At 38.2% G+C, this 13,600-nt stretch overlaps 2 protein-coding genes across 2 annotated transcripts in view; both read left to right on the top strand.

The window, feature by feature from the left end:
- Positions 1-9,394, top strand: part of LOC139984042 (fibrinogen-like protein A) — a 65,415-nt gene extending 56,021 nt beyond the window's left edge. The window contains exons 3-6 of the mRNA XM_071997692.1: positions 3,207-3,271; positions 4,072-4,380; positions 7,029-7,302; positions 8,669-9,394. Coding sequence (XP_071853793.1) covers positions 3,207-3,271; positions 4,072-4,380; positions 7,029-7,302; positions 8,669-8,916 — 896 coding nt within the window. The 3' untranslated portion in view covers positions 8,917-9,394. The remainder of the gene's footprint in view (positions 1-3,206; positions 3,272-4,071; positions 4,381-7,028; positions 7,303-8,668) is intronic.
- A 193-nt stretch (positions 9,395-9,587) lies between these two features.
- LOC139984591 (fibrinogen-like protein A) lies at positions 9,588-12,111 on the top strand. Its single transcript, XM_071998538.1, has 3 exons — positions 9,588-9,638; positions 10,035-10,308; positions 11,675-12,111. Exons 1-3 carry the CDS (start codon positions 9,588-9,590, stop codon positions 11,920-11,922), a joined length of 573 nt encoding a protein of 190 aa, XP_071854639.1. The 3' UTR covers positions 11,923-12,111.
- Positions 12,112-13,600: the final 1,489 nt, after the last annotated feature.

Here is a 13,600-nt window from a genome sequence, read left to right as displayed (position 1 = left end):
ACTCATGATATAACACATCTATGGAAATAGCATAACCCAATGTGCTACAAGGTATTTGGATACACTTTAAGCTGGCAGAAAGAAAATAGTTACTCATGATATAACACATCTATGGAAATAGCATGACCCAATGTGCTACAAGGTATTTGGATACACTTTAAACTGGCAGAAAGAAAATAGTTACTCATGATATAACACATCTATGGAAATAGCATAACCCAATGTGCTACAAGGTATTTGGATACACTTTAACCTGGCAGACAGAAAATAGTTACTCATGATATAACACATCTATGGAAATAGTATAACCCAATGTGCACCAAGGTATTTGGATACACTTTAAACTGGCAGAAAGAAAATAGTTACTCATGATATAACACATCTATGGAAATAGCATGACCCAATGTGCTACAAGGTGTACACTTTAAGCTGGCAGAAAGAAAATAGTTACTCATGATATAACACATCTATGGACAAAGCATGACCCAATGTGCACCAAGGTATTTGGATACACTTTGAACTGGCAGAAAGAAAATAGTTACTCATGATATAACACATCTATGGAAATAGCATGACCCAATGTGCTACAAGGTATTTGGATACACTTTAAGCTGGCAGAGGGAAAATATTTACTCATGATATAACACATCTATGGACAAAGCATGACCCAATGTGCTACAAGGTATTTGGATAAACTTTAAGCTGGCAGAAAGAAAATAGTTACTCATGATATAACACATCTATGGAAATAGCATGACCCAATGTGCTACAAGGTATTTGGATACACTTTAAACTGGCAGAAAGAAAATAGTTACTCATGATATAACACATCTATGGAAATAGCATAACCCAATGTGCTACAAGGTATTTGGATACACTTTAAGCTGGCAGACAGAAAATAGTTACTCATGATATAACACATCTATGGAAATAGTATAACCCAATGTGCTACAAGGTATTTGGATACACTTTAAACTGGCAGAAAGAAAATAGTTACTCATGATATAACACATCTATGGACATAGCTTGACCCAATGTGCTACAAGGTATTTGGATACACTTTAAGCTGGCAGAAAGAAAATAGTTACTCATGATATAACACATCTATGGAAATATCATAAACCAATGTGCTACAAGGTATTTGGATACACTTTAAGCTGGCAGAAAGAAAATAGTTACTCATGATATAACACATCTATGGAAATATCATAAACCAATGTGCTACAAGGTATTTGGATACACTTTAAGCTGGCAGAAAGAAAATAGCTACTCATGATATAACACATCTATGGACATAGCATGACCCAATGTGCTACAAGGTATTCGGATACACTTTAAGCTGGCAGACAGAAAATAGTTACTCATGATATAACACATCTATGGAAATAGCATGACCCAAATGTGCTACAAGGTATTTGGATACACTTTAAGCTGGCAGAAAGAAAATAGTTACTCATGATATACACATCTATGGACATAGCATGACCCAAATGTGCTACAAGGTATTTGGATACTCTTTCAACTGGCAGAAAGAAAATAGCTACTCATGATATAACACATCTATGGAAATAGCATAACCCAATGTGCTACACGGTATTTGGATACACTTTAAGCTGGCAGACAGAAAATACTTACTCATGATATAACACATCTATGGAAATAGTATAACCCAATGTGCTACAAGGTATTTGGATACACTTTAAACTGGCAGAAAGAAAATACTTACTCATGATATAACACATCTATGGACATAGCATGACCCAATGTGCTACAAGGTATTTGGATACAATTTAAACTGGCAGACAGAAAACAGTTACTCATGATATAACACATCTATGGAAATAGCATAACCCAATGTGCTACAAGGTACTTGGATACACTTTAAACTGGCAGAAAGAAAATAGTTACTCATGATATAACACATCTATGGAAATAGCATAAACCAATGTGCTACAAGGTATTTGGATACACTTTAAACTGGCAGAAAGAAAATATTTACTCATGATATAACACATCTATGCGCATAGCATGACCCAATGTGCTACAAGGTATTTGGATACACTTTAAGCTGGTAGAGGGAAAATAGTTACTCATGATATAACACATCTATGGACATAGCATGACCCAAATGTGCTACAAGGTATTTGGATACTCTTTAAACTGGCAGAAAGAAAATAGTTACTCATGATATAACACATCTATGGAAATAGCATGACCCAATGTGCTACAAGGTATTTGAATACACTTTAAGCTGGCAGACAGAAAATAGTTACTCAGATATAACACATCTATGGAAATAGCATAACCCAATGTGCTACAAGGTATTTGGATACACTTTAAGCTGGCAGACAGAAAATAGTTACTCAGATATAACACATCTATGGAAATAGCATAACCCAATGTGCTACAAGGTATTTGGATACACTTTAAGCTGGCAGACAGAAAATAGTTACTCATGATATAACACATCTATGGAAATAGCATAACCCAATGTGCTACAAGGTATTTGGATACACTTTAAACTGGCAGACAGAAAATAGTTACTCAGGATACAACACATCTATGGACATAGCATAACCGAATGTGCTACAAGGTATTTGGATACACTTTAAGCTAGCAGAAAGAAAATAGTTACTCATGATATAACACATCTATGGACAAAGCATGACCCAATGTGCTACAAGGTATTTGGATACACTTTAAGCTAGCAGAAAGAAAATAGTTACTCATGATATAACACATCTATGGAAATAGCATGACCCAATGTGTTACAAGGTATTTGGATACACTTTAAGCTGGCAGAGGGAAATAGTTACTCATGATATAACACATCTATGGAAATAGCATAACCCAATGTGTTACAAGGTATTTGGATACACTTTAAGCTGGCAGAGGGAAATAGTTACTCATGATATAACACATCTATGGACATAGCATGACCCAATGTGCTACAAGGTATTTGGATACACTTTAAGCTGGCAGACAGAAAATAGTTACTCATGATATAACATATCTATGGACATGGCATGACCCAATGTGCTACAAGGTATTTGGATACACTTTAAACTGGCAGACAGAAAGTAGTCCAACCAGGGTATAACTCATCCATGGATAAAGTATGACCAGTTATACTATAAGGTTTATGGTTACACAGTAGTTTTGGCAGATAGTCAATAGCCGTAATGTTTTATTTTGTTTTGTTCCAGGCTCCAGCCACTCATCTGAAAGCGGCAGTCCTAATTGCTCCTCTCCAGCTGTGGGTGTTATTCAGGTGAGGGAAAAAACTGCATGGTTTACAAAATGACATGTTCTTATGTTTGCATAAAAGAACTGAAAATGTGTTCAATTTAATTGACTTCTTCCTAAAGATACCAGCTCTGCGGTGTACCTGCTCTGTGCGCAAAAGAGTCCTGAAATGACCAAACATTGTATCCAAATAACTCCGCGGTATTACTCACAATAAATATCATTTAAATCAAAGTCACTCATGATATTTTCAATCTTTCAGTGTAACTTGATGGCTAGTATCAGCTTGATTCGATTCTCAGATTAATGGAGCCCACAAATGTTCATCAAATGCAAAATGCAACAAATTATCCTGATTTCGATTTTGACACTTTATCTGTAAATCAAACTTGTAAAGAGAGGCTACATGAAGCACATTGCTATGGAATCTTAAATAATAAGCAGCATCAATAAATGTATCGAAACCAACTAAAAATTTGTTCAATGCGCCAAAAAGAAAAGAAAAAAAAAGAAGTAGAAATGAGGAACTTAACATTTTCTTTGCAAATTGCAGAGTATGAACGGTAAAGATATTTACAAACGAGTTAAGAATTTTCTTATAAAAGAGGAAAGCAAGAAATATTTTTTGGATAAATAATAGTTGCCATAGTAAAAGTGATTTACTTTTCATGACTCGAAAGAGCACAACTACGTTAGATTGCTTTGACAACACATACGTCTCGTGACGAAACAGAATCTGTTACAACAGTAATTTACTGAAAGAGATTGATGACACTATATTCTCAATTTGATTTCATGTATTTCTGTTACTTGTATCGATTTCAGAATGCTTCATATCTTGTGAATGCCGACTGTACCACCATGTACAACTGCACCAATGGACTGATCAGCGTGAATGACAAGTACCACTGTAGCTCCAATGCAGTTTGCGAGAATAGAAACGACGTACGGAAGTGTTACTGTACAAGTGGTTACCACGGTAACGGAGAAGTTTGTGCCGACATAATGACCAACTGTCTGGAAATATTCAATGCTGGTTACACTGCCAATGGAATATACACTATCAAACCAAGTAACTGGAGAGGACAATCGTTTGAAGTTTTCTGTAACATGACTGACGGAGGAGGGTGGACGGTAAGTTTAGCACTCCAGGACCGAAAAGCGTATTTCTTTTTATTTCTCCATCCATATTTGAGTTCAACTAATATTTTGATCAACAGGGGAAAAAAATACAAAAATGACAAGAGTGTAATCGGCCATGGAGTCTCAGATATCATCTCCTCCATGACACTACTCTTAGCATCCAAATGTTTGCTAAAAAATATTTTTATTACACCATTTGTTCACACAGTTAGTTTGCACTTGAACGAACTTACGGTGTAGGAAGAGTTCGCTACACACACATGGGTGACTATGAAGTCATCAGCCGCGTTGGAATGAGTTGATATGGTTAGGCATCTATATACATATCCAGTTGGAAATTAATCAGACTTACGGTTTAGGAGGAGGCAAACTTGTCTTGTTCAATCACACTCACACTCGCCCGCAAACTTATACAGTTAATACAAATGTCGAACGATACATTTCCTGTGTACTTTACATACAGTTATTGTGCCAATTTGGTTTTGGCCCACAAGTGTATGCATGGGTCTTTCACAACTAAACTCATTATTGTTAATTCATTCACAGTAAATAGTATTTGTGACCACCATTGCTGTACACTGCCCTCACTCATGTAGTGAACTCCAGGTAGGCCTGGCAACAATGTCTCTCATGAGACCTCCATGCAGCCAATTCTGAAGTTAGAATGTTTAAAGGGTGTGAAGACCTGCGCAAAAAGAAACGTCTAATGCCGGTAATCTGACCTAGTTTCGAATGAGGTGTAAAAAAAGTGTTAGACATTACCATCGATCCCAGAAAATACGCACACAGCTTGCTACCTTCGGTAATTAGACACTAGTGTACAGTCAGTACATACAGCTGCGGTCAATACCCACAACACAGTGTATAAACGATACAGCGATGGACATCTAAGGTCCAGCTAAAGATAACAAGAAATCACGGGTCATAACTATCTGCATTTTGTAGCGACAAGCAGAAAACTTCACTTGCAAGCAACGGAAAGTTAACTTTTTCAGAGCGCGGCACGCGGTTTGGGGTGAGTCTTCAATGCCTTTAATAGCAGACACGGTACCCATATAGCCTACTAGCATATAAAGCTGAGGGTATACATGAATTCTCATAGGCTATCTGTATAGCCTATAATCAGTAGTGTAGCCAATATTTAGTCAGCCTGGGGGAGGGTTTCCTTTGAAATTTATTGGTGTAAATTTATGGTGCTAAGATGCAAATTGCTGCAAGTTTTTCCCCATAGCTAGTATGACATTGCATTTATTAGGCTACTGTACATTGAAATGAAATGATAATAATACAAAACGATTTCCCCTTTCCAATTACCACACGCCTACCCTTCTCACTCCCCCTTTTTTGGTAATAAATAGCCCAGGCTGGTGACCTGCTGGTGCATAACTTGAAACTATTTTTTTCTCAATAGCTTAACGTGTTTAAAAAAAATGGGTTTGTACTAAAAGATTGTGCTACAATCAATTGCTACAATCAAGATCAATTACTTTTAAAAGAGAAAAACTTTACCGAGACAATATATAACTCTACTACTATTACCAGTACTATGTTTGCTCCAGGTTTGTTACAGCTGCCATGCCCAGGTCAAAACCAGAACATTTTCAAAACTCAGGCGTAAGAACCGAAGGTGGCATTGGCACAAGCCCCACCCCCAACCCACCTCACCCAGTTTCGGATGTGGCAAAAATGTAGTACTGTAAATATGCAAAAGTCTGTAAAATTGATATTCAATGTAAAACTATAGTGTTATCTTCTTCCCTTACCTTTTGTATGTACAATTATACTGCAAATGGTAGTGGGTGAGTGCACCCATCGATCCATCGATCCATCCATCGATCCATCGATCCATCGTCCATCGATCCATCGATCCATCCGTCCGTCCGTCCGTCCGTCCGTCCGTCCGTCCGTCCGTCCGTCCGTCCGTCCGTCCGTCCGTCCGTCCGTCCGTCCGTCTATCCGTCCATCCGTCCATCCATCCGTCAATCCACCCATCCGTCCATCCGTCCATCCGTCCATCCATCCGTCCATCCGTCCATCCGTCCATCCATTATATATATATATATATATATATATATATATATATATATATATATATACATATATTGAAATTACCTAATCACTGCTGTAGTCCTTGGATGTAAGAGTACGAACATCCTCTATAAAGTATTCAATTAATAATTTATTTCAAGCAGACCATGGAACCCCCAGTGCGGCTGAATCATATACTGCAAAGACATGGTGCAGGGGTGTGTCAAGCACATTGAAGTACGGTTAAGAGAACAGAACACAGTCCACTTCTGGATTATCACTAGTTTGTTAATTTAGCGTTTAATAATAATGATGTGCATGACATATGTTCTGTCCTAATTTTTCAGTTGAGCTCAGTCAAATCTTGGTTAGGTTTATCAACATTTATGACATCTTGTCTACTAAAGTATATATATAGTTAACTATTAAGTGAATTAAACTGTCAGAATTGCACACGTATGAATAATATTTTATTATCAAATAGTTTCTTCTTAACTTTCATTCTTACTTCTCTTAAACACGCTAAGTCATGTAATAGGTCTTCACGTACTCTTCTAAAGTCTTCTAATGAAAATAATTATCTATTGTTTTAATTCTTATTTATTGACCAGGTTTTTCAACGTCGTGTTGATGGCTATGTTGACTTCTATCGTAACTGGAACAGCTATAAAGAAGGCTTTGGTCAGCTCGACCATGAGTTTTGGTTGGGCAATGATAAACTGTATCATCTGACCAACCAAGGCAACTACCAACTTCGGATCGATCTGGTGAACGTTAGTGGCTCTCCATACTACGCAAAGTATAACATGTTCCGAATAAACGATGAAAGTGACACTTATCGGTTGTCTGAGTTGGGAAATTACAGTGGAACAGCTTGGGAAGACGGTTAGTGTAGTATCTGTTATGTTTAAAGCAATATCTTTGTTATATTGCAAAATACACAGAAAACTGGCCGAACCACATAGGTAGGTTACACAGAGAACTGGCCGAACCACATACATAGGCTACACAGAGAACTGGCCGAACCACATACATAGGCTTCACAGAGAACTGGTCGAACCACATATGTAGGTTAGACAGAGAACTGGCCGATCCACATACAAAGACTACACAGAGAACTGGCCGAACCACATATGTAGGTTACACAGAGTACTGGCCGAACCACATATGTAGGCTACACTGAGAACTGGTCGAACCACATATGTAGGTTAGACAGATAACTGGCCGAACCACATACATAGGCTAAACAGAGAACTGGCCGAACCCCATACATAGGTTACACAGAGAACTGGCCGAACCACATACATAGGCTACACAGAGAACTGGCCGAACCACATACATAGGTTACACAGAGAACTGACCGAACCACATACATAGGCTAAACAGAGAACTGGCCGAACCCCATACATAGGTTACACAGAGAACTGGCCGAACCACATACATAGGCTACACAGAGAACTGGCCGAACCACATACATAGGTTAGACAGAGAACTGGCCGAACCACATACAAAGACTACACAGAGAACTGGCCGAACCACATACATAGGCTTCACAGAGAACTGGTCGAACCACATATGTAGGTTAGACAGAGAACTGGCCGATCCACATATGTAGGTTAGACAGAGAACTGGCCAAACCACATACATAGGCTACACAGAGAACTGGCCGAACAACATATGTAGGTTACACAGAGAACCGGCCGAACAACATATGTAGGTAATTGAGGAACGATATTTTAATATAACCATTAGAGCTTTCCCTGCATGGTCACATGTTAGTCTAAATCAACATATACCTTTTCTTAAGTTCTTTGAATGAGTCATCAGTTAGCATTTAATTAGTAACAAGACAATTAACACAGCATAAGTTCATTTCTCTGTAGGCCTACATCATTAACTAAACTAAGTTTACACAGTTTGCAACTTTACGATTCTTGATTCCAACGGACTTAGTTTTGTACATGCAACAAGTCTTACGTTTACGAATTCGCTATACTGTAATAGCGCCTCCCATTCATAACCACTTAAATCTTGCTATTTAATATTTTCCTGCATTCCTGGAAGTGTTTACTCTCTAAATTTTTCTCGAATATTCTAAATAAATACACTAGATGACTGTATGTCCCAGTGAGGTAAATTCCTTCCAGCCTCCAGGGTGTGAATAAAAAAATATTGATTTATATATTTGTTTGAAAACTCTGGCATATTTGGGGCCAATATAGCATAAGGTTACTTTTTGCTTAATTCACAGAAGGATTTCCTGACGAGGCTGGTATTGCTCTGAAAAACCAGGTGACCCATACCTTCAAGACCTTCGACAAGACCACTTCACGTGATGAAGATAAATGTGCTCAATTTTATGGTGGTGCCTGGTGGTACGGACAATGCGCATCAGCTTCTAATCTTAATGGTGACTATTATGCCGTAGATAAAGATACAAGTATATTCTGGCGTCAACTGCCTGGAAACGATTATCACAGCATCAAAGCACTGAGATGAAGATACGACCTGTCTAGATATGGTCATGTTACATCATAATCATTCACTGTGAAGTATACGAGTATACGAGTATAACGTAACCTACAACAAACACACACACACCCGCCCATACACACATACTAAATGCATACATCCACACATACACACATATATACACTTACACACACACATACACACACATATAATTATATATTTTTCTTTTGGCTACAGTGGTGTCTGGGGGGGGGGCGAAGGGAGCACGTGCCCTCCCAAGAACAATCGTGTTCCCCAGGTGCCCCCGAAATGCGATTTTTAGTGTTAAAATAAAAATACTCAAACAAAATATTTATCTGCCTCAAAACATATATATCGGACAGACTAAGCCCGAAAATTCTTGAACAAAAAGTTACTTCAAGTTGCGAAATATAGCAACATATTGCATCCAGGACCCTTTTCTCCTGATACCCCTCCCAAATGATGGCATTAACAAATAAACATTATACCCCCAATTAAGTGCTGTGCCCCTTGTGCCCCCATCCATTATATATATATATATATATACGATTATATATATATATATATATATATATATATATTGATTGAAATTACCAAATCACTGCTGTAGTCCTTGGATGTAAGAGTACGAACATCCTCTATAAAGTATTCAATAAATAATTTATTTCAAGCAGACCATGGAACCCCCAGTGCAGCTGAATCATATACTGCAAAGACATGGTGCAGGGGTGTGTCAAGCACATTGAAGGACGGTTAAGAGAACAGAACACAGTCCACTTCTGGATTATCACTAGTTTTGTTAATTTAACATTTAATAATAATGATGTGCATGACATATGTTCTATCCTAATTTTTCAGTTGAGCTCAGTCAAATCTTGGTTAGGTTTATCAACATTTATGACATCTTGTCTACTAAAGTATATATATATACTTAACTATTAAATGAATTAAACTGTCAGAATTGCACACGTATGAATAATATTTTATTATCAAATAGTTTCTTCTTAACTTTCATTCTTACTTCTCTTAAACACGCTAAGTCATGTAATAGGTCTTCACGTACTCTTCTAAAGTCTTCTAATGAAAATAATTATCTATTGTTTTAATTCTTATTTATTGACCAGGTTTTTCAACGTCGTGTTGATGGCTATGTTGACTTCTATCGTAACTGGAACAGCTATAAAGAAGGCTTTGGTCAGCTCGACCATGAGTTTTGGTTGGGCAATGATAAACTGTATCATCTGACCAACCAAGGCAACTACCAACTTCGGATCGATCTGGTGAACGTTAGTGGCTCTCCATACTACGCAAAGTATAACATGTTCCGAATAAACGATGAAAGTGACACTTATCGGTTGTCTGAGTTGGGAAATTACAGTGGAACAGCTTGGGAAGACGGTTAGTGTAGTATCTGTTATGTTTAAAGCAATATCTTTGTTATATTGCAAAATACACAGAAAACTGGCCGAACCACATAGGTAGGTTACACAGAGAACTGGCCGAACCACATACATAGGCTACACAGAGAACTGGCCGAACCACATACATAGGCTTCACAGAGAACTGGTCGAACCACATATGTAGGTTAGACAGAGAACTGGCCGATCCACATACAAAGACTACACAGAGAACTGGCCGAACCACATATGTAGGTTACACAGAGTACTGGCCGAACCACATATGTAGGCTACACAGAGAACTGGTCGAACCACATATGTAGGTTAGACAGATAACTGGCCGAACCACATACATAGGCTACACAGAGAACTGGCCGAACCACATACATAGGCTACATAGAGAACTGGCCGAACCACATACATAGGCTACACAGAGTACTGGCCGAACCACATACATAGGTTACACAGAGAACTGGCCGAACCACATACATAGGCTAAACAGAGAACTGGCCGAACCCCATACATAGGTTACACAGAGAACTGGCCGAACCACATACATAGGCTACACAGAGAACTGGCCGAACCACATACATAGGTTAGACAGAGAACTGGCCGAACCACATACAAAGACTACACAGAGAACTGGCCGAACCACATACATAGGCTTCACAGAGAACTGGTCGAACCACATATGTAGGTTAGACAGAGAACTGGCCGATCCACATATGTAGGTTAGACAGAGAACTGGCCAAACCACATACATAGGCTACACAGAGAACTGGCCGAACAACATATGTAGGTTACACAGAGAACCGGCCGAACAACATATGTAGGTAATTGAGGAACGATATTTTAATAAAACCATTAGAGCTTTCCCTGCATGGTCACATGTTAGTCTAAATCAACATATACCTTTTCTTAAGTTCTTTGAATGAGTCATCAGTTAGCATTTAATTAGTAACAAGACAATTAACACAGCATAAGTTCATTTCTCTGTAGGCCTACATCATTAACTAAACTAAGTTTACACAGTTTGCAACTTTACGATTCTTGATTCCAACGGACTTAGTTTTGTACATGCAACAAGTCTTACGTTTACGAATTCGCTATACTGTAATAGCGCCTCCCATTCATAACCACTTAAATCTTGCTATTTAATATTTTCCTGCATTCCTGGAAGTGTTTACTCTCTAAATTTTTCTCGAATATTCTAAATAAATACACTAGATGACTGTATGTCCCAGTGAGGTAAATTCCTTCCAGCCTCCAGGGTGTGAATAAAAAAATATTGATTTATATATTTGTTTGAAAACTCTGGCATATTTGGGGCCAATATAGCATAAGGTTACTTTTTGCTTAATTCACAGAAGGATTTCCTGACGAGGCTGGTATTGCTCTGAAAAACCAGGTGACCCATACCTTCAAGACCTTCGACAAGACCACTTCACGTGATGAAGATAAATGTGCTCAATTTTATGGTGGTGCCTGGTGGTACGGACAATGCGCATCAGCTTCTAATCTTAATGGTGACTATTATGCCGTAGATAAAGATACAAGTATATTCTGGCGTCAACTGCCTGGAAACGATTATCACAGCATCAAAGCACTGAGATGAAGATACGACCTGTCTAGATATGGTCATGTTACATCATAATCATTCACTGTGAAGTATACGAGTATACGAGTATAACGTAACCTACAACAAACACACACACACCCGCCCATACACACATACTAAATGCATACATCCACACATACACACATATATACACTTACACACACACATACACACACATATAATTATATATTTTTCTTTTGGCTACAGTGGTGTCTGGGGGGGGGCGAAGGGAGCACGTGCCCTCCCAAGAACAATCGTGTTCCCCAGGTGCCCCCGAAATGCGATTTTTAGTGTTAAAATAAAAATACTCAAACAAAATATTGATCTGCCTCAAAACATATATATCGGACAGACTAAGCCCGAAAATTCTTGAACAAAAAGTTACTTCAAGTTGCGAAATATAGCAACATATTGCATCCAGGACCCTTTTCTCCTGATACCCCTCCCAAATGATGGCATTAACAAATAAACATTATACCCCCAATTAAGTGCTGTGCCCCTTGTGCCCCCAAGATTGCAAAACACAAACAACTTTCATTCCGTTCTGTTGTTGCCCTCACCGCCCATATATATATATATATATATATATATATATATATATATATATATATATATATATATATATATATATAATGAGTTGGAAAATCCAGAACAGTGAAAAAACTTCCAGCCTCCACCGGGATTCGAACCACGGGCCTTCCGCTCTGTTCGCGGACACCCTAACCACTAGGCTATGGACGCTGATTGTATGTCCAGAGGTTCGAAACGGGTAAGTAAGATCGTAATTCCACTGTAGGCGTTTGTCACCTGTATCGAACAATACTAGTTCTGTTTTTGGTGACATATTTTGCCTTACTCTAGATTTATATGGCTGGTTTCATGTAACAATCAAAGAAACCCCAGAGATGCCTAATTTAATCGAAAATATTCGAAGAATCACGGTATATTCAACATTTAATAGCTTCAACTAACATTCAAATCGTATCTCGTTTGTAGTTGCAAACTTTGAACGATAACTCGGTGTCTAATTATATTGAAGAATAACTTTTAACAATAATTTTTTTTTAACACACTAACTGGGACCTTGCCCACTGTCTGGCCCACCCCAGTGTGGTAACACCCTCCTGCCCTTACGTAAAAATATTTTTTTAGACAAATTGATAATACTGATGTATTTGCAAAGCTAGGTCAAACTTGCTCTATTATTCACATATATATTTACCGCTCTACGAAATTAAATGACAAACCGACCTCAGCTTAGGTAAAAGTGATGTGAACAACCCCTTCCTTTTTCAGACTGAGTTACTTCAATTCAGAGCAGAGGCATTGCACATGTTCACCCCCCCCAGCGTTTCCCGCCCGTATTGCCCTCAAATGATTGGGGGGGGGAATCGCCATGTTCAAAACTCTTTGACTTTCTACTAATTATAAGTTTGCTAAGGACAGAAATTCAAAATTTCACATCGAAACTTTCGATTGTTTGATCAGAAAAAAAACGGTCCCCAACTTTTGCAATACTACAACCTGTGTTATTTTTTTCTATCGCAAACAACGAGAGATAATTGAGGGGGTGCTTGACATTTGACTGGCGCATAATCATTCCCCTCTTACGAATAATATTCTCAAGTACTTTTTGTAATTTTGAAGCCTCCCGCCCTTCCCTTCCTACGTGTAA

This window comes from Apostichopus japonicus, chromosome 17 (genome assembly GCF_037975245.1).
Source record: "Apostichopus japonicus isolate 1M-3 chromosome 17, ASM3797524v1, whole genome shotgun sequence".
Lineage (NCBI taxonomy): Eukaryota > Metazoa > Echinodermata > Holothuroidea > Aspidochirotida > Stichopodidae > Apostichopus > Apostichopus japonicus.
Note: the sequence above shows the minus strand (reverse complement) of the source record. Positions and strands in the feature narration are given on the sequence as shown.

Excerpts from the sequence above, each read along its gene's own strand:
- LOC139984591 (XM_071998538.1), top strand. The coding sequence starts at position 9,588 with ATGGAACCCCCAGTGCAGCTGAATCATATACTGCAAAGACATGGTGCA. Across the intron at positions 9,639-10,034 it reads TGCAAAGACATGGTGCAGGG|GTTTTTCAACGTCGTGTTGA; the intron begins GTGTGTCAAGCA and ends TTTATTGACCAG. Across the intron at positions 10,309-11,674 it reads TGGAACAGCTTGGGAAGACG|AAGGATTTCCTGACGAGGCT; the intron begins GTTAGTGTAGTA and ends CTTAATTCACAG.